The sequence below is a fragment of the Lonchura striata genome, chromosome 5 (genome assembly GCF_046129695.1).
Source record: "Lonchura striata isolate bLonStr1 chromosome 5, bLonStr1.mat, whole genome shotgun sequence".
NCBI classification, from domain to species: domain Eukaryota; kingdom Metazoa; phylum Chordata; class Aves; order Passeriformes; family Estrildidae; genus Lonchura; species Lonchura striata.
This window is the reverse complement of record NC_134607.1, coordinates 69,160,795-69,182,555: the sequence shown is the minus strand read 5'-3', so window position 1 is coordinate 69,182,555 and position 21,761 is coordinate 69,160,795. Positions and strand designations below refer to the sequence as shown.

At 42.4% G+C, this 21,761-nt stretch overlaps 1 protein-coding gene across 6 annotated transcripts in view; it reads right to left on the bottom strand.

Annotated features, from left to right (window-relative positions):
• Positions 1-21,761, bottom strand: part of SFMBT2 (Scm like with four mbt domains 2) — a 106,867-nt gene that overhangs the window by 49,749 nt on the left and 35,357 nt on the right. For 5 of the 6 annotated variants that reach the window (XM_021530941.2, XM_021530939.3, XM_021530940.3 and 2 more), the window contains exons 5-7: positions 11,342-11,430; positions 7,949-8,195; positions 3,068-3,165 (exon numbers count right to left, since the gene is read on the bottom strand). In XM_021530941.2, coding sequence (XP_021386616.1) covers positions 3,068-3,165; positions 7,949-8,195; positions 11,342-11,430 — 434 coding nt within the window. Of the gene's footprint in view, positions 1-3,067; positions 3,166-7,948; positions 8,196-11,341; positions 11,431-21,761 lie in introns of those variants that run through there. The other variant, XM_077783691.1, reaches the window with a different exon arrangement.

The window sequence follows — 21,761 nt, the reverse complement described above, 5'->3', positions numbered from 1 at the left end:
TTTATTTTTCTTCAAGAATCAACATGTTTTCTGAAAAGCAGGGAATGACAAAATAGCAGGTGCATTGCAAAAAGCTTTTGTGAGGAGGAAAATTTATTCCAGGATGTGCAGTTTGCAAAACACTATGTTTAGTAGCTGCATAATAGCAGCATTTTGTGACAGCTAAACATCATGTTCCTTTCTCAAAGGATCCTAAAGCATTTTACAAACACTTCCAACATATGGCAAGTGTAAAACAGCACTGGAAAAAAAATAAAAAAGAAAATCCTTTCTGCAGCCTTCCTTCCTGATTTTTGCAACCACCTCCTGTGGTCTGGTGTCCTCTCCCTGGATGCCAAGAGGGGATCAGGGTTGTGTTTCTGCAAGGGGTTTTTGGAGGTGCTGCTGAAGACCACCATGTGGCAAGCTCAGCTCTGCCACATTTCTGAGCTTTGATAATTAAGGCTCATGGTTTTTGAGTGCTCAGGCAGAACCCAAGCCTGTGACACCAAAGCTGAGGAGTGTCACTGCTGACAGCAGCAATGGGCTGACAGACCCCTGAGAGCAGCTGTTGCTCACCTACAAACGTGGCTCTGCTCTGCCAGTGCCACCTCCTGGGGACAGCTTGATGGCACCACAGTGACACTTCCCTCAGCCATGCACAGCTTTAAGGACAACATGGATTTAAGTCATAATCCAGCCCAGGACATGCTCATGAAGAGCAAGCACACACCTACACCCTGCTCAGCCCCAGAATTCTGCAGGGAAATGTGGAAAAAGCAGAATGCAACTGCTCAGTGTGCAGCTACCATGTCTGCCAAAGTAGACATTTTCAGCTTTCCAGAAGATCTCTAAGAACAGCCAGCTGTCCAACCTTGTGTTTTTTATCTCATCTAACACACAACAGCTACAATAGCAAGGAGCCTCAGGCACCATGAAGAGACACTACTTCTGCACTGGGTTTGTAAATAAAATTTTAAAGACTAAAATTAAAAGCAAGTTATTAAAGACACCTTTGGATATGACACTCTTTGCTGGGATCAGGGATTCTACTTGAAGGTCCCACACATAATGCTTGGCTTTCTTTGCAAGATCAGTTGAGTTTACTCCCAGATAGTTTCCTAAAGCCTTAACTCATGCTCAAGTCATTACTAGAGGAAGACTTAATGACAGGCACAGATGACACCTTGTCTTTTTCTCCTTAATTAATATGTACAAAATGGGGTTGATTCACCCCAAATGGGCAGAATAAAATGATGCCCACACACAGAAAATTTATTCCGTCTCCTGCCTTCTCAGCACCAGAACCAGGGCTCAGACAGCACCAAAATCTGAATTCTGCTCATCTTGTGCTCACCTTCCACATTATGATAAACAGAGAAGTCCTACTGACCTAACCATGGACCTGAACATTGACATTTTTACCACATTTGGCCCCAAAGTAACTCTCCTCTTGGGCCATTCAAGCACTCCAAGGTTTTGCATTGTCTTCTAAGAGGAAGATCTTTGCAAGCTCCAAGCACACAGCATATTATGGGATTTGCTGAATTCAAATTTATGACCTGCATATAATAATTAAAATAAGTGGGTATAAGTCTGGCACACTGGGAAGAGCCAGCAACACAGCTGTTAGTTATAAGCTTTTTTTTTTTAATAAGGATGTTTCATGAGCCTCATCAGAAACATTCTTCACTCTTTCACACAGACAGGAATAAAATTTACACATTAGAAATTCCCTTCTGTGATTTAATCCCTGCCCCACACAAAGCACTTTTGATCTTGAAGCTGCCAAGGCAAACTTTTAATAGAGCTGGCAGATGGGAGCCTTGGATGAGATGAATGGCAGAGACCCAGAACTCTCCACATGCCACTTCCATCCCACCACAGGGCTCCTCAAACCCACATCTGTGCCCAAGGCCAACACCAATCTTCCTTTTCTCCCACGCTGCCAGTGAGCCTGGGCTATCAGCAAAGTATCCCCAAATTAACTAATTTGCTAATTTCTAATTTGAGTGCATCCAGGCTGGGCGAGGAGCCTGGATTCCCCAGGAGAAGCTGCTGCCACATCCCTGCAGGGAGGGTGAAGGTGGCACCAGGGTTTTGTGGCAGACAGAATGGGGCATGGTAAGAGCCTTGTTCCAGCTGCAGAACCATAAAATTGTTTCAGTTAGAAAAGCACTCTAAGATCAAAGTCCAGCCATTAAACCAGCACTGCCAAGGCCACCACCGAGTGCCACATCCACACATGAACTGCACCAGTTCCAGAGATGTTCTGGAGTATCCCAGTGCAGTGCTGCTGAAGGGCTGGGAAGGAACCCAGAGGGTCCCCAGCAAGCTCCACCAGGTCCTCAAGCAAGAGGTGACACCAGAGACATGCTGGGATGTTGTTTCATAAAATCACTGAATGGTTTAGGAGCACAGCAGTGCCCCACACACCTCCCTGAGCATCCTCTCACTGCCCATCCCACCCCAGCCAGCATGGAACTGCTGCAAACCAGGCAGGCACAGCTGCAAATCAGGATTATCTGGAGCCACCATGGTCAACAGCAGTGCAGATTTACAGGGGAAATTAAAGGCAGTGCCTTGGGGCTGAAGCACTGGAGTGAGAGTAAAAAAAAAATTAAAAAAAGAAGATATAGGAAGAAAATCCATGTCTTACTTCCACTACAGGTCCCTGAAGGGGGTTTCTCTACCCTGTGGCTTGTGATCAGGTGAAAACTTTGGTGCAAGGCTCACAGAAATCTGTCCAGTTTGTGTCAACTTTTATAATCACAACCTTGCTATTTCAGTTATGTATGACGTCTTTGCACAGATCTAACAGAAAAATAACTGGAGAAATCTCTGCTGGTCACCCCCAGACCCCAGAAAACACCAACCAAAAAATAAGTCCACACATAAAAAGTGTTTTATACAAACATCCAACTTGTGGCTGGATGGTTATGGATGTTGGATGCTACGAACACCCAACTTGTGGTTCCATGGTTATGTACTACAGCAAAGGCTTTTCCAAAAAAGTTTAACATGAGCTGCTAAACATGGCATGTTCATTCATCACAGGTTTCACAAGTAAAGGAAAAGTATCTTTTACCTTGAACACTTCCATTGGAAGAGGAAAATTTGCTGCATCATTTAGGGATTTTTCCAGAGCGCATTTCCACTCAGTTATAGTCTTCAGAGAATAGATATCTAAAGGAATGACAATAACAAAAAGAAAAAAAGAACAACAAAACCAAGAGGTGACTGGAGATCAAAGATTTTTGGAAGACTAAAGTTCTTAAGTCACATGAATGGACAGAGCAAGTGAAATGAACAGTGTCTATAACCCAAGCTGTGCAGCATGGGTAAATTCAACACAAAAGCACCTAGCAGGGACACACTGGAGGAAGATTGTGTTTTATAGCCTGGAGTAAAACCCAGAAAAATTCACATCCTTCAAATACCACTAAAGGAATGAGAATCATATTATCTCATTACTTGAAAATAGTGAAAAAACTCTCCTTTGATTTTCATTTCTCAAAATGCCTGATGTTACCTAATTTGAGGAGCCTCACGCCTTCAGGCAATACTAGTCATATTTGAACAAAACAAAAATTATCATTATTGAGGCACCTGTTCATCAGAAAATGTTTGGATTTTGCTGATTTTTTTAATTGCAGGGTTGGGGTGGGCGTGGGAAGAAACATTTCAGCTGAATCTCTACCCAGACAGAGTTTTTGGTACCACACTCAAACCAGAGCATCACACCAGAGCAAGGACTTACACTCATAAATTTTCATCATTATACTTTTAGGCAACATCTTTGTGCAGCTTCACATTGCTTCCAGTAAGTTTCTTTACACAGGTTTAATATTATTAAATCATGATATTAACAAGCCCTTTATGGTTCAGTGCAGTGAAATGCCTATGAATCATCAAAAGGAACAATGTAGGAAACAATACTGTGATGAGGAACATTATATTGGATTTATTCCTGCCCCAGAAAACACATTGTTATCTTGCACCTAACAAGTTATTGAAGAACATCCATATCAAGGCCTCAAAGAGAGAAGATAGGTAGATAGATTGCAACAATTATTAAAATGGAAATGAATATTTGCTCAGTAATAATCTCAAACCTTGATACAGAGTGAAGAGTGTGGAGCTTTACTTTGGCCAGTCTGGCTTCCCACATTCACATCAAGGTTCAATTTGGCCCAATTTGCATTTAAATCCTGTACATCTAATAACCATATATATATTTACTAGCTAGCAGAAGATTTACTGCTGGATCTTACAATTCTGAAGGAGGGAATAAAAATTACGTGTAAAAAAAAAAAAAAGGAATTGGCAAGCACTGTTTCCAGCTAGCACTGATGGTACAAGAGAATTTTATGCTCTGAACTCAACAGATTTAAGACCTTATCAAAACAGGATTTGCAGAATCACTCACTGAAGTGGATGTATTTATACTTCCACTATATCAAATCTCACTACTTCAGAACAGACATCAAGGATATGCATATGAATTTAAACACACTTGAAGGGGCAGTGTTTTTAATTCCTCAGCTGTCTGGTTATTAAGGGGAATATAGATTTCAAGTCTTTGTTTACAGCGTGTGCAGCGAGCACAAGTGTTAAGAAGTGCACTCTTTATCTAATTGTTCATTATTTTATAGTTTTGTTGCCCCACGTCTCCCTTGCTTGCAGGAATTCTGATCAGCATGAAGGGCAGGGATGGGGACAACTCACCTTGTTTCTTTCTTTTCTGGTTTAATTTACAGGGAAATACTTAACACAACATGATTTCACCCCATGCTGCAGGCAGCCTGTTGTTTAAAGTCTGAGTTCACAAAAACTGTGCCTGATGCCTCCCTGCTGGAAACAAACCCTGATTTTCTATTGTGGTGCCAGTGAAGCACAGGAAAGATGAAATTGCCATTTTGGGCAACTCTGGCCAAGTTATGGGCAACTGTGGCCAAAATCAGTGAAAACAGCAACTTCTCTGGGGACTATCAACAAAATTCAAGATACTGAGGCAACTCCAGTGGTTTCAAGGGCCACAAGGAATATCACATGCACATTTAATTACTGGCATCTCGCTTATGCTGGCAAGTGTATGGACACTAAATTGCATGGTTAAAAGAGCATAAAGCATTTTATTTAAGTGCCAGGGCTCCAGGTAATTGAACAAAGTGTACTGTGTCAATTTGTATTAGGGTTCACAAGTAGTGAGCAATTAAAATGACTGGCAATTTGTCTTTAAATAGAAAGTAGCATAAAACGGGATGATCTCGTCCTGCATAAACAGCTGAGCTCAGGCCATCAGTGGCTCTGTGTCAAGCAGCCTGTGCCAATTTAAAGTAGCAAGGAGACTTATTCCAGACTCAGATATACATCTGAAGGGAAAAATAAGCTATAACCCCTTTGCTTCAGTTAAATGTGCCTGTGAGATACACAGAGTCCGTTTGAAGAAGACAGCTGGGATGATGTTTTATAGAATCACTGAATGGTTTGGGTTGGAAGGGACCTTAAAACTCATCCAGTTCCAAGCCCCAGAGGACCCTCTTTCACATTAAGTGTGTGTTAGGACATGGATGGCTTCAGGAAAGAGACTCCTCCATCCAAAATATTGTTTGGGTCCATGGGATCTCCTTTATCTGAGATGCTCTGCATCCTGAAAGACTGACCTTAAAGTGAAACCTGGCAGGTGCCAGAGGTGGGTCAACAGGGAAAAGTCACACCCCAGACAAAGAGGGACATGAAGCTCAGGGTGGATATGTAGCATCCAAGTCGAGGGCAGGCAAAGCAGAAGCTGCAGAAGTGATGTATAAAAACACCCTCATTTGACAGCAAGGGGACACACAGACTGATTTGGGAGCAGCTACATGTCCTCAGCATCATAACATAACAGCTTTAATACACAGTCTAAGGCTGCTCCCTTTACCAATCAAGGAATGGCCTCAACTAGCTCCAGATGTTCAACATTTAGGACAACTGGGTTAGTGCTCATTGGCTTCAACCCCTGTGAGTGAAAAAATTAGGCTTAAAAAGATGTCGTGTCATCTTATCTATGTTAGGTGTGTCTTAGCACCCTCTTTTCCCTACCCAATATAAGGAGAAAGCAACTTCTCACACAGAACTGCCTTGTGATGCCTGCACCATGGCAGGTGAATCTAACCCCTGATGTGTAAAAAACAAGGTACTGCCCACAGAATCTCTCCTTCTTAAGGTGATTCACACTAGGTCTTGCACACAACAGACATCTTATTAGTCCAAATGCTCTTCCGTAAAGAAGTCACAGGGGGATGCACCCCTGGCACAGACTCCAGGCCTCAGGTCCTTATGAAACTTATTTTTTGAGTTTAATAGAGGTTTAATAGCCTCATCTCTGAGTTTCTTTAGAGCTCTCTGCTGCCAGCATCTCGTCCTCACAACTCACTACTGCTTCCCTGACTGCTCCAAGATTCATTTTGCAGAGCTTTAATTTGAAGTAGACCAGCCACTTGTTTTTTTTTCTGTCTTCTTCCTCTCAGTTAGTATCTCATACACTTCATTAATTCATTGTGCCTCATGAATACATTAGATGGTTGGGCGAGAAGATCTTAAAGGTTTTTTCCAACCTTGACGATTCTGTGACTCTGTGTTAGGTGGACATCAAATGACCAGGAGTGGAACAACCAACATTCCTGCCTCCAGAAATTCCTCAGATTTCCACTCCTGACTGGCTGCTCCCAGCAGAACCTGACAGCTGGGTCAGAAGAGGGGATTAATGGAAGACCCCAGGAGCAGCGATCAGGAGAGGATTTGGGCAAAACAAAAGAGTGCAGACCGGAAGGGTTTTTTCTCAGCAAACTCCTAAAATGCTCAACTTTAGGAGGTGTAAAGTAATGAAGACCTATTTAAGTCAATATAAGTCATGAAAAAGATCTGGGCATTGAGTCCACTAATAACAATGTTGACTAAAAAGTGAATGGCCAGAAAATGAAAGGAGATAAAACAGCTATCAGATAAAAACAGGTAAGAACAAGAGACAGAAATTTTAAAAGTTAAATCAAGGAGAGGGGAGAAGAAAAGTAAACAACTCCAGCAAATAAAGAGTCCAGTAACAAGTTTAGAGAAAGAAAACTGAAAAAAATGAAAAGAAAGGCATGAGGGGAGGGGAATTCACAGAGGAGGATGTACAACTGGATAAAAGGAGGAAAGAGTAGAAAGCAAATGGAATGAACAAAGAGGAAGCACAAATCTCCTCTGGGCCATTTCTATAATCACCAAACCTATACAGGCCAAGAGGGTTCAGAGATGGTCAATGAAAAGTTGTTTCTCTGTAAAGTAACAGTAGGTGATATTCATGCTCTCCAGCATTCACATCTAATTTAGAAGTGATGGGGTACATTGATTCCTACCTACCAGAGAAGAAAAACACACTTTCAAAAAGCACTCAAGACCCAAGACCCAGACAAACTTGTGAACACGAGAATTGAACATGTTGGGGTCAACTCTCCTCATTAGGTGTGAGGGACAGAAGCCACATCAGAAACACCTTCCCAGAGGAGGGGAACTTAATACTCATGGAAAAACTTACACCCACAGCACAAAGAACATGAGGCACAGAGCTGGACACCTTGTTAACCTACACAGGAGAAGGTGGATCAAGCTGTGATCCCAGACTGGTTTAACTGCAGTCCCAATCCCTTTCCATTCGAGCTGGTTTGAGCACTAAACTCAACCCTAAAGAGCTTCATCTCCAAGTTGTCATCTCCTGGTGTTTCATGTGGTCTGACAGACTTGCAAAGACTTCAACTGAATTTATTTAATGAACAATACAGTCCACCTGACCCACTCTGATCCAAATTAGGTGGATCTCACCTCCCATCTGTGCCACAGCCAGAAACTACTGACAAAGCAATGTGAATGCTAGACAAGAACAAAATATCTCAAAACATCAGTGAATGTCCACGAAGGGAGTCAAAATTTCAAGGAGGTTCTTTACCTGCAGGTGGGTCCATTCTGTATTTATTCTCTTGACACCAACCGACTGGTCGAAGTCTGCAATCCAAGTAAAACAACCACTGGTCATAGGATTCAGTCTCCTCCAATCCCACATAGCGAAGGCGTAATCTTCCTCCAACATTTTCAACCACACTAACTATCCAGTACTGAAAGGGATTCTGGGAATCCTGCAGCTCTATTAAGGAATCAACTGTAATGAGGTCTACAGGGTTTTTTCCTCGCAGAGGCTGTTTGAATAGAAGCAAAACTCCTTATTTTAAACTTTATTTGAAGACTTCTCAAGGAAACAGATGACAGCAGAAGATTATTTTTGTTTTTCACACCATCATCCAAGCGATCAGCAAACAGTCTGTTCTTCTTCTATTTTACCCAATGTCTTCCAAGTGCAAATTCAGAAGTAAAACAGAAAACAACAGTTGTGCTAATTTCTCAACCGACATCATCAACAACAACAGCAAAAAAAAAGAATAATAAAAGGTGGAACAGCTTGTAAGGCACATCCATTTAGGATGCTCCGGAACTACTCGAAGCCCAGTTGTATTGAAGGATTTTAAACAAATTCTCATTGATTGCAGCTGATAAGAACCAACCACAGGACTGGACCCTAATATCTACCTAAAATGTGACTATTTTGTGCATGACCCAGAAATTTCACTCTGTGCACTGATCTCTTTCACCAAAGACCAGCTTTATCTTATTCCTACTGGCATGGAGAGCAAATTATCCTCCCCAGCCATGGATGCAGGAGTCTGTGGGGGTTATTCCAGAGCTCAAAGCCCACAGCAGGTTTGGATCCAAGCCCAAGGCACACAGGATTTATTGGGTCAAGCCACCATGCCCAAGAAATCCCAGTGACTGAGGTTATTTGTTTCCACATGGTTATTTTCTGGGATCCCCATTTTACAGCCATTTACACGTGTGTGTAACTTTCCACCTGCAAGCACAGGCATTACAAAACCATGAGATGCTCTGCAGAACAACCCCTTTAAAGCTCAGTGCTTTTGTTTTGTGGCTGGGAGCATCTCCGTGTTCTCAAGCTTTAACATAATGGTAAGATTTCTTATTTGTTATTAAATACAAGTTTGAATTCTTATGCAATGTCTCCGTTCTGGGGTTTTAAGAGCAGCATTAAAACGACCCCAAGACTAGGAAGGATTGGTCCCCAAAGGAGATGCTATGCAAAACCAAAATACATTAAAAACAAAGACCTTTTTTTTTTTTTCCCTGTGGGTTTTTCCCACTTTTACTTAATTAAACCATATAAACATCTCACATTACTTTTTAAAATATTAACTCTGTAAATCAAGAGTCAGTCCAGGATGGTTCTTTCTAACAGTGGCTACAAAACAAGGAGAAAGCCTTATTTTTGAAAAAGTTATTTTTCCTACTGAATATTGAAAATACGGAAATTTTGAGATGCAATTGATTTTCGTACATCTCTCTTAATCCAAAAAAGCAGACAAGAGCATGAGAATACAGTAAAAAAAGCAATTAAAATTAACAAAAAGCTTATCACATGTACAATTTTAAACAAATTTATGATTAATAGATATTTCTCAGAACAATATATTTGCCATATTAAGCTACTTTTCTACAGTGCAAGCTGCAAGCACCTGTATAATCTCTTCAAATATTATTTCATGGCAAAATGCAGTGTCAGAATTTAATAATACAACAGAAATCCACTTTAGTGTGGATTTTTTCCCCCTCTCATACAACTGCTTGCAACAAAATATTCTTTAATATGAAACGATGGTGTAATGATTTAACTTATTATAATAAATCCCTGGCTGTATCAAAGTGAATATTGCTTCCCTGATCTGTGTGCTAAATTGTAAGCCAATGGGCTGTCACTTACCCCATGAGAACTGAATGGCTAGGATTAATAATCGGCTTGCATGAAATATTAACATTTACCATAATGCAAGAACCCTTCACACGTTTAACAAAAAAAAAAAGATTTTAAAAGTAGCACTACATATTGATTTAACAGTCTAACAACAATCTGCAGCACTCATGAACAGCAAATCTGTCAACAGGGGCCAACATACATTGCACGACACAGACAGCACTGAGCACATAAAACACCAGAAAAGGGTCAGAAACTGTTTCAAACCAACACAGGGTTTTTTCTCTCTGCTTTTCTGCCTGGGGCTGCCTCTCTTCCCTGCCTGCAGAAAGGGGAGGATTGGCACACAGCAGAGATGGGGGTTGGACACCAGCAGAATTCTGCATATGCCACCTGGAATGTAGTCCAGGAATGGGGAAGCAGCAGGCCTGAGGATGTGGATTATCTGGGGGCTGCAAGGCTGTTCTTCCCTCAGACTGGGGGGGAAAAACCACTAATGGTACAATATCAATATTAATTCTCCCTGCCAGGTCCATTTATACTGCATGTGGAAAAAGGATGCAGCTGTGGATGGTGGAAGTGACCAGGGACAAAATGATCAAAAACAGGGCTTGGATGCACACAGGCTTCCCACAAGCCAACGTGAGCACTTTCACAAATTCCTGTATGCCCCCACTCTCAGCCTAAACACAGAGGGACAAAGAGTGAGGGGCTTCTGCAGGATCATCTGTCTCCCCTCCAAATTGCCCCACAGGAGAGCAGGAGGAGGCAAAAGCTGCCCATGGTCTCAAGGTGAGGCTGTGGGATTTTTGCCCAGGATCTCAAGGCACACTGAGGCTGTCCCAGGTGCAAGCCACTCCACGGACCTGCTGCACAGACTGGGCTCTTGGCCACAGATGGGTGCATCTGAAAAATGAACCCTTCTTCTCTTCTGAGGACACCTCAGAACAACAACCTCCCTGCTAAATGTGACTGCTGGATTTAGGTGGAGGGAATGTCCTTGAGGGAGCACTTCCCATATAAAGATAAACCTGACACTGCTCCCCACAACCTACTAAAACCCCGCTCCAACCTGTGCCACAGAGTCACAGAATGGTTTGGGTTGGAAGGGACCTTAAAGATCATCTGGTTCCAACCCCCTGCCATGGGCAGGGACACCTTCCACTACACCAGACTGCTCCAAGCCCCATCCAGCCTGGTTTTGAACACTTCCAGGGATGGGGCAGAGATGGATTGGCAGCTCAGGTCACCAGTTTGATGGATCTAATGGGGCACTGAAGTGCTGGGTTCCCCATTCTGGGGATCCCCTCCATGCCCTCCTTCCCCCACCAGGCCTTTTTTGAGTTTGTAAAGAACTAAAAGGCAAAACCAACTCCCCATGACTGGGTGAGAAGCAGAGCCAGCAGAGCCCAGGCACTGCTGCCATGGATTTTGGGGCAGGGCTGGCACACAGACACTGCAAGCACACAGCGAGGAGGAGGAGAGGAGGAGGAGGAGGAGGAGGAACTGCAATCTAATACATACACCTTCCAGCAAATTCGCAGGGGCCGTCCTGGCGCCGGTCAGATCCTGAATGAGAAACTCTGTCCAGTCCATGTATTTCTCCTTGATTGCTGGGGAAGGGAAGAAAAGAAATGCTTAGCACAGCAGGCTGCAGCCACATGTGTGTCACACAGTGGACCTGGTGTATTTATTAAGAAGAAATTCTTCATTATTAGAGGCATGAGGCACTGGCACAGGCTGCCCAGAGAAGCTGTGGCTGCCCCATCCTTGGAAGTGTCCAAGGCCAGGTTGGATGGGGCTTGGAGAAACCTGGGATAGTGGAAAGTGTCCCTGCACATGAGGTGATCTTTCATGTTCTTTCCAACCCAAACCATCCTGTGACTGAGTCATTTTAGAAACATCTCCTCGGGATTTACCAGCTCTAAAGTTTTGGTTGCAACTGCAACACAGACAAGGAAAAAAGCTGGTTTGTGCTGTCCAGCTCTTTGGGCAACCTCTGCACACAGTTAAATCCCAAAAAAAAGTGAAGGTGTTGCTCCACTGGTAGCCACTGACAGTGATTTACAACATCGTTCTTATCATCCCCATCTCTCCCATTCAGAATTGGCCACTGCTTGTGTAACCACTCGTTTCCTGCTTATCACCTGGCCTCAGATGTGATTTATAAAGTCTCTCTGTATGTTCACTAATGACCTCTGGGAAAAAAAGAAGCTGTGCAAACTTTCGATTCCTTGACAGGAGACCAGAAACTCCAGGTGCTTTTCCAATGAAGTAGAAAAATCAACCCTGAGAACATCATACATCAGCTGCTGAGTCAATACACTAGCAAGAAGAAAGAACTAAAGTCTTCCCCTTATCAGGAACTTCTGTTTCATTTAGGAAAAAAAATGAGTAATTTCTCAGGCAAACACTGTGAACCAGCATTAATTTAAGACATGTATGCAGTTTTGTAAGATTTGAACTGAAATATAAAACTTTTGCCTCTAGGATTCACATTCTGGGTCAGTTTTTGTTTAAATCAGTGGACACATGAAGGCAATAATTCAGCATATCTCAGCTTGATAGACAGAGATACCTCTTCAAATGCACTGTGCAGTTGCAATCAAAAATCCAGAAATTTGACTTTAATTCTACCTGCCTGTAAATGAGAATTAAATTACATCTGAAACTGTTTTCTCTCCCCATTAATCTTACTTATGTGTGAGAGAATCATCAGGAATGCAGTTACTTTGCTAACTTAGAAACACTTATAGAAGGGAAAAATCAAAAGCATTTGAAAATTTAAACATTTCCTCTGAATAAACAACTAGATAAGTTGTTTAAAGACCATTACCCCATGGTAATCCATAGCACTGGGCATGGACAAAGACACAAGCCATACCCAGTGCACCTTATCTCAACCTTATTTCTGAGCTGTGCTCCTTCCCCAAAAGCCTGTCCTCCCAGCCTTGAGCTATATATCCCATTTAGATATCTAAATTACTTTATATGTGCATTTAAATGTACTTAAAATTATCAAACCTTGCACTGCTGGACTTGAGCCTCCATAAAGTAATGTTTGAACTTGCCTGGAACCATTCTAAGTCTTTTGCAGCACCGATTTTGCATGATTTCCAGAAGATTTATGACCTTTGCATTATTTAGGATGAAAGAACAGCCTGAGAAGAAATGGTTTCAATATGACACTTTCTCTCTCAGCACTCCTGCTGTGTGCACCTCATCAGTTCCTGTCCACCTACCTCAGGATAAAGAAAACAAGCTGAATTTTGGCATCAGGGACAGGACAGTAATTGTGGTAATGAATGAGGCTGGACTCCCTCTAGCTCAGACTTCTGCCTCTCCCTGAGAACAGCACCGGGTGCAGCACAGAAAGGTGCAAGTTGAACTCAATTTTGGCTCATTCCCACAAAGTTGTCAGCCAAATCTCTGAATGCCAGAGCTTCACTACCAAGGAATGACAAATGTGATAAAAAGCACACACTTTGAACTTTCAAAGCTGGCAGGAGTGGGGGGGGAGGGAGATGGGGGGAGAATAGGATTTTCAAAGTTGACAACAGATTAACAGATTTCAGGGGCTTCCACTTCCAGATGCCCAACTGGAGATGTCATAACGATGCCTGATTCACAGATCTGGCTGTCTGTCAGTCTCCCAGTGCCTTTCAGAGAGAGAAAAAAAAAAAAAATCCCCTGTCCTTTCTGAAAGACTTGCACCTCACAGTTTGACATCTAAATAAGCTACTCTCCACATTCAGATCTGGATTAGAGGCTTCCCAAGTCTGAAAGTCACAAGGTGACCTCTGTTTTCAGACTAAACAGGATCAGCTGAAAAAAAAACCCCGAGCTATTCTCAGTTTCTAGGTGGTTTCAGAACCATCCTTCCCATACAAATCTAATTTCTAGGGTTTTCCTTTATTATGCTTTTGTGGCATAGATAAAATGACTCTGAAAACCTCTGAGAGACAAGAAATGGCACTGGACGTTGTAGAAACAGGAATTTGTACCTTCCTCTGTACCTACAGAGCACCATCAGCCTTCTCAGTTTTACAGTTCAAGCCACCACAGTGCAAATATTAATTTTTAGTAGTAATGAAGTGAATCTGAATGATCACGGTATCTGCAAAAGCCTTTGAGGACCAAGCAAAATGTTAAACAAATATATTCAAACCAAGGAAAATTTGCTGGGTAAATGAGAATAGCTGTGAGTGCAATGCATGGGTGCCCAACCTGAGCATCCCTCCAACCTGAGCACCCCTCTCCAGAAATTCTGGGGCTCCTCTGGTGTATCAGACTCCTTCAGCACCTGGGGACTGAAGCAGTGAACTTTCCATCACTATTTCCCATTTTCCCCCATTAGTTACAGGAAAAGGCTTTACTGAACCTCTCCTCAAGCTGGATGGGCTTGGTGAACTCTGCTTTTTTTTTTTTTCTTTTTTTTCAGCTGGCTGGCCAGCTGATGGAAAGGGAATGTGGCCAGGCTAAAGAATCCTGCTCCATGGTGACCCAAAATCCACTAGTATTCCTGTTTTCAACAAATTTTCCCCTGCCTTGAATTAATTCAGTGAGTCAGAAGTGGTCCATGAGCTTCAGACACCTGAAAAAGATCCCACATTTCCCTCCCCAATTCCTGAGGAGCAGCTGTAGGAATACACCAGTTCCCAGACCCAGTGATGGGCTGGTGAAGGGTGAGCCACTCCCAACAGACCTCAGTGAAATTATCCACACTTGCAAAGTGAAAAAAAACCCCAAAAAACAGGTCCTTGCAGCTCACTGTCTCCTTTCATGAAAAAATTATTATTTCAGAAATCACCTTCTAGTTTGGCAAATATTACAGCAAATTACTGAATGAGAAAGAAAAAGAACCTTTCTAACATTAAAACTCAGGTTATAAAATTGAGTACCCCTTCCAGAGACCTGAACTCTACCAAAAAAAATAGATCATATCCAATATCCCTCAAATTCATCCCACTTTTCTCTACTCAATTCACCTTGCCCACAACATCTCTGACCCCCATTCCTCCCTCCCCTTCTGACCCATTGCCATCTCCTCACTTTCACTACTTGGTCTCATTTTCCTAAGCTGTGCCTTGGGACTCCATGCTGGCATCACCTGAGGAGCAGGGGCTGCTGCCAGCTGGTCACTGGCTGATGTGCAAAGCCTTATTTGTATTTATCATCAGGTTTTCCCCATCAGCTGCTCAAGCCCAACCCTTTCCCCTTGCTCTGTGCGTGCTGACCATGAAAACCATTCCAAGAGCAGCTGGAAATGCTGGAGCAATGCACAGCCCATCCCCTCCAATCCCCCCAGAGCCAGGACAGCAGCTTCTTTCCTGCAACCCTGTAAATCTCTGTGCCCTGCCTCAGCCTCAGCACATAATGGGTTCAGATTTATCTGTCTCTCTAGAGAAATAAGAGATTAAAAGCACATTCGCAGTCCCATGACAGCACTGAGGCACAGGCACTTCATTCAATGAATATGAGATACTATTATCACATTAGCAACTCTTGGGATTTTATCTCGTTTTCTAGGAGTTGCTGTTTTGCTGAGAGCCACTCCTCTCAGGTTTACATGGAAATTCTCATTTTCCTGGGGTTTTTTTCCAAAAAAAAGACACTGCAAAGTGCAGAAAAAACCTTGAAATCTGAAAGACCAACAAGACAATGGGAAGAACGTGGTTGGTTTTTTATTTTTCTTGACTGTTTTTCCCCCCACAGAGGAACCTACTTGATTGGAAAGAACAAGGTTCAGGGATCTGAACTGATGCATTTGGTAAAATAAAGGAATGGTAGCATAAATAACTTACAGGCACACAGCACCTGAAAATAAACTACGCCTTGGGAACACCTCAGCATGCCCCATGGATACATGTGCCAAACAAGCAGTAATATCAAATTATGCTCACTTTTGTCCATACCTAAAAAAAAACAACAACCAAGAGACAACAAAACACTCTTCACGTTGGGTTTCTTTTTTTTTTTTAATAACCCAGGATCACCAGCAACCTGTCGACACCTCTACTGGAAAATCCTCACTGGAACCCATCAACCTCTAAACAGCAGAGTTTTAATTTTCTCATATGTGAAGAACAGCATCTTAAACAGCTTTATGAAATGGTTTAAGATCTTTCAGATTAATCTGCTAAGTGACAACACTCTCAGTATGGAAACTATTTTCATCATTAAAAATTTAACTCTTTCCTAGGACTGAAAAAAAAAAAAAAATAGTTAACAAGGGGAATTATAGCTGGGCAGGATTCAGGCAATTATTTTCTCTCCACTGTGAAATAAACTTAAATACCAGGATCTCATGAAAAGATTAAGTTTCTAAACAAATATTCAGGATGTTCAAAATTTAATACAGATATACAGATTAGATATACATATATATATACTAGATATAAAAATCAGACATACATTTAAGATACATTAAAGTAAAGCTGCTGGTGCCAGAAAGAAATGCCCAGAGCTTGGGGAGAAGATCCCAGATCAGCAGGAGAGCACCTGAAGGGTAACACAAGGGAATTCCAGCCACTCCATCCAGCAGGGATGGGTGACATTATAGTGGAGATCTGCTACAGGTCACCCAGCCAGCAAAACTATGGATGCTCCAAGCCCTGTCCAGCCTAAGTCTAGTGGAAGTGCCTCTGTCCACAGCAGGGAGGTGGAAAAAGATGATTTTTAAGGTCCCTTCCAACCCAAACCATTCTTTAACTCTGTGATGAGATATGCAGTTTTTTAAAAGCTAAACAGCATATTGCAAAACTATAGAAAGCTTACAATATTGACATTTTCTTTTAATTTTGAAGTTGTCACACATTCCATGCAATATTTATAAGTTACAAAAATATTAACACATAAATGTTGTAACTATGTTATAAAGGTCTAAATGATGGAGTCGAAATGAGATGTCTTTATATCAAAATAACATAAAATGCTAAAACAATTTGTTTAGACTTCACCCATCAAAACAATTTGTCAAAACTGACATGTTCTCACAAAATATTTCCATTTTGATAAAACAGCATTTTGACAGGAAACGGTTGAATCCCCACATTTTCATTCATCTTGCTGCACTATTTACATTCCTGTGAACCAGACTGGATGTGAAAACAGGAAGGGGGCTGAGTGCTGTCCCCAGGTAAAGGCTCAGGCTGTTTCTGAACCCTCCCCAAGACCTTCAAGGCTGGGAACATACTCCACTGCATACCCTACAAAGCCAGATCCCCTATTAAGAATTTCCAAATTAAATCGAGTAAAACCTACATTAAAAAAAAAAATTACTTAGTGCTTTAATGACATTTTTTTAAAATGACTATTTGCTTTGAATTCTTTTGTGGGTTCCCTGAAAAAAAGCCAAATGGGGCTAAAGACATCTTCAAACAATTTCTTACTTAAAACTTCAAACAGTCTTCTGTTCTCACAGCAACAGAGTTCTGTGGTTTGAACTGGATCACAAAATAATGCAAATTCAGTTCAGAAAAGAAAAGAAAGTGCATCAAAAGCTGCTGATCTGATTTCCTTGTGGTGCAGCCACAAATATCATGAGACCCCAATTTCAGAGCTCAGGCACTGCCTTCTAGACACCTGTCTTGTATAAAGTATTCAAGGAAAATATTATATAGAGAGGATTTTCATGGAAACCAGAAATCATAAGCAACTGCCCATAGAAGAATGCAGGTGCTCAAAAGACACTTCTGGAGCAGCAGAACTGTGTGGTCCCACTCATGTGAATTTACAACAGGCTAAGGAAGAGATGCTGGAAGGAGGTGTGAAGTCTGTAGGAGAATGTGTAACTCTTGTATTCTCTAAGTAGATGATCCTTTAAGCTGTTGACTGATCTGCTTGCTGTTAATTATCTCACTTTCGAAAAAATAAAACTGAGTAAGTGCAAACTTCAATTTAATGTTTAGCCCATGTGAGTTACTTAATTTAATAACAATATTCTGCAAGTTTTTAAAATTTTCTTCAAGATATTTGACGCCCTCTGTTTTTTGAAGCTACCCAAGCCATCTTTATCTCATTTCTAAGAGAATATTACATTGTAGTTTCTGTGGTCTTGACCCAAGAAACGGCCAACACAGACTTTAATCCTTGCACATCCAACTCTGCATGAAAAAGCACTCTTTGATTAGAAAAAGTACAGAGGGAAAAAAACCCAGATAAAGGCATGAACACATGCTTTAGGTTCTCACCTGAACAGCTCCCTTAGAGTTTTTTTCTATTAAACTACACTGAATTTCAGTACAATGCGACTTTTATCCTTCCTGCTGCCATTCAGAGTTTCCAGAAATTAGCAGCTTATATCCTCTGGGTCAAAACAAGCAAGTTCATGAGCAAAAAAGCTGCCTCAGTGTCCAGAGGACACTTTGCTTCCCAACATCCTTTGAGCCCTTCACAGACGTGCACACCATTCCCCTGGGGTTTCTCTAGTCTTTAATTAACTGCGATCCTTTTAACAATAAAAAAGCAGTGGGTGGTTTGGGAGTTGCTTTTTCATTTCTTGAAGCATGCACTGGCTGCAAACTCCAGCCCAGCTGCAGGAACTGTGGGTGGAAGAGGTGGACGTAGGATGCTGTGGGAGAAAACCATCACTGTATGCAGACAGGGTGACTGGGTGCTACTATACTGATTTTTTTTTTTTTTTAATTATGTAAAATCTTGTAAAAATCCCCTCCGTTAAATCACTGCAGCTCAGGAAGCTGAACAAGACACTTTGTCCTGAAGTGGTCACCACCACCAACTACTGAGGCACTCCCATGCAATAGGATCAGTTGTGTTCACCCCAAACACAACCTTATGGGTACAGACACACTCTCCTGACATCCCACTGCTGTGGCTTTCTGCTCCCAAGTCCAAGTGCCCAAGATTGTGGGAATCCAGAGCTTCCCTCTGGCTGCCATGGCAGGTCTGGGACCCTGGCAGGGGTCAGGAACCCCCCTGGACAGAGCCCCCAGAGACACTGTCTGTGATCTCTGGCCATGGAAAAGTTTTCAATCTTACAGGATGAATTACCAGCTCTGAGTGTTTGATAGAAGTCATAATTAAGTGTGGCACGGGTGCAAAAGTAAAATTTTAGGATTCTAGATGAGGGGTCCAAAGGGGACAAGCTGGAGGAAATTGGGTGTGCCTTGTCCTTTTTCTCCTTCTTCATGCCCTCCATGTCTCACTGTGGTGTTGGCATTTTTCTGTTGGTTCAGGCTGGGGACACACTGTCCAACGTAGGTGACAGATATTGGCACGTTCTTGTAAATGCAGCCCAGGGAGTTTCTGGTATTGAATGTTTGTCACATCCCACTGAGGGCAGAGCCCCACACGCTGCCCTGCAGGACAGAGCTGGGCAGGGCAGCAGAACATGTGAGAGATAAACAGAATAAACAACCTTGAAACCAGCACAGACCAATTATGGCTTCTGCTTTGGCAGCGGGCTGACAGAGACTTTCTACAATCTGGGAATCATCAATAGCACAGATTCCAACAAAAGATAGAAGAGAAATTTGCCTCCTAAATCCCAAGAGCCCAGCGTGCCACAAACCCAGACCAGCCTGCCCTGACTCCCCTGAGCACAACAGCCTCAGGGACCCAGCCAGCAGGAAATTATCTACTCACAAGTAAATCATTTTCAGAAGTACTGAAAATGTGATTAATTACCTCCCTCCACTCAAAGTCAACACTTGGCTTGCACTGAAGCATTTAAAATAAAATTTTAGAAAAGGGATAAAAAAGAGAGGGGTGCTGATAATGGGATCTCTGCTCTGTCTTGGTGGTGTTACTTATCAATTGCAATCAGATTATGCAGATAAGGAACAGCAGCAAATCCAACAGCTCCACTTGGCACTTGGCACATCCCTTTGTTTCAAAGCTTCACCCAAGTGTGATCAGCAGCAGCCAGCCTGGAATCACCCAGACACAGCACTGCTCTCCCTCAGGATCTGGGAATGGGGAATGAGGGGGGAGAGATGCAGGTGGGACATGGCAAGAGGAGAGGGGAATTAATCTCTTCCCACCCTTCACCTTGCAGGGATGCAACCAATTCATTCACCTTCAGCATAACAAGAAGTCACCTGTGGCCATCCAGCCTTAACAGGTTGGAATTTAATGATGAAGCATTCAACTGTTTAAAGCATTTACCACATATTTATAGCCAGGTTAATGGTTGGGCTCAATGATCTTTCCCAACCCAAATGATTCTATGATTTTTTAATTTATTTTTACAGTATTTTTACACTGATTTCACCTGAAACACAATTCTGCAACGTTGTCACCTAGACTAGGTAACAAAATCCACCCTCATTAAAACCCCCAAAAACTGGGAGGGGAATGCAAAAATATCTGCTGGACACAACAAATTTTAAGTGGGTGTCCTGGTTTAGGACAAATTTTGGGAAGAAACTTCTGAAGTGGTCTTTTCTAGAAAGCAAATTCAAGCAGCCCCTTCCCCAACCAGTTCTGGACGTAAACCTCCTTCAAGAAAAGTGGAAAAAAACCTGTTTATGTAACAAGCAAAGTACTCACAAGCATAAAAAAATGAATACTATTAAACAATGGAACCTCTCACTGTTTTGAAGAGATGGAAAATTCAGAGTCCTTGTCGTGGGGTGTAGCTCAGCTCACTCAGTCTCTTACCAGTCCCTCCTGTGCTGGAAAATGCCAAGTCCTGGGCCCCCAGTGGGTCACAGGTGGGAGCTCCTGATGTTTTTCTGGGCTTTCAGTCCAGAGCAGGCAGATCAGTTCCAAGAAGAAGAAAAGGCACAGTCTGGGGAACTTCTCTGCCTCAGCTAGCTAAAAACGAACTAAAAGCAAAGGAGAGCTCCCTCCTGCTGTCCATGCTGCAGACAACAGTCTGTGAGAAAAAGCTGAAGCTTTTATCTCTGTTTTTTAATACAGCCACCTCAGACATTCCACTGCTTGTTCTTCTCCCCTCCCCCCCGCCCCCCCTTGGCTCCCAAATCTGGTTTTAAAAGCACAGAACTCAATATCCAGCAGAAGCAGAACAGACAATTTGGGATACATGCAGCATAAAGTCACCCTAGGACAGTAGGACAGTTATCTGCAGGCTGATTATTGTGATTTTGTTGCAGAATCCAACGTGGCAAAAATCGGCTGATTTTAGTCTCAGTTCCCTCTGTGATGAATTAGGAAAAAAACTGAGGTGTAACTACAGAGTCTGAGTGTTGCACTCAGAGTTAGTGGTTTGTGCTGCTCCAAAATTTCTTACTTAAACAGAAACTGCACTCTTTATTTAAACAACAGCACTAACACTGCTCTCTGCCCCATTCAATTCTAGGAACAAGGTAACTAAATTTCACTGCTGCCAACAACAGTCTTTGAAAGAAATCAGGACTGGCTGCCTTAAATGATCTTGGATGCGTACACAGAGTTCCTGAAAGGCATTTCTGAGAGCCAGGCAATGCCAGGATTTTGAAAGCTCTGCACACACCACATAACCATAGGGGTTCTCCATCATTAGTATCAATGACCATTAGGGTGATGGCTCACTGTGAAAATGAGCATCCAAACCCTGCAGCTCCTGGCACTTAACCCCAAGCCTCCACGCACATTCCCTGATTATTTTTTCCTTCCGTGTGCATTAAGCACCGTGCCCAGGGCTCAGAAGAGATGGATCACGAGCACTGAGAGCTCCAGCTCCCAATCTCCAGATCCAGGAGTCTTAATGAAGGCCTTGTGAAATCAGCAGTTTGGGAGCTTTCAGGGAAAAGAGGGGGGAACCTGCTATTGTGACTGTAATTTCTACATCAGTTTTTATCCCATAGAGATAAAAGAATAATAGCAATAACATTGTGAGAGCACTGTTATCCCAGGAAAATCAGCATCTTAACCAATGTACTCAGAAGCAAAACCAGATCACAGAGCTCAGGGTGACTGCATGAGGAGGTTATGAATTCACCTGTATTGAGAAACAAGTGCATACACCAGATTCCTTGCA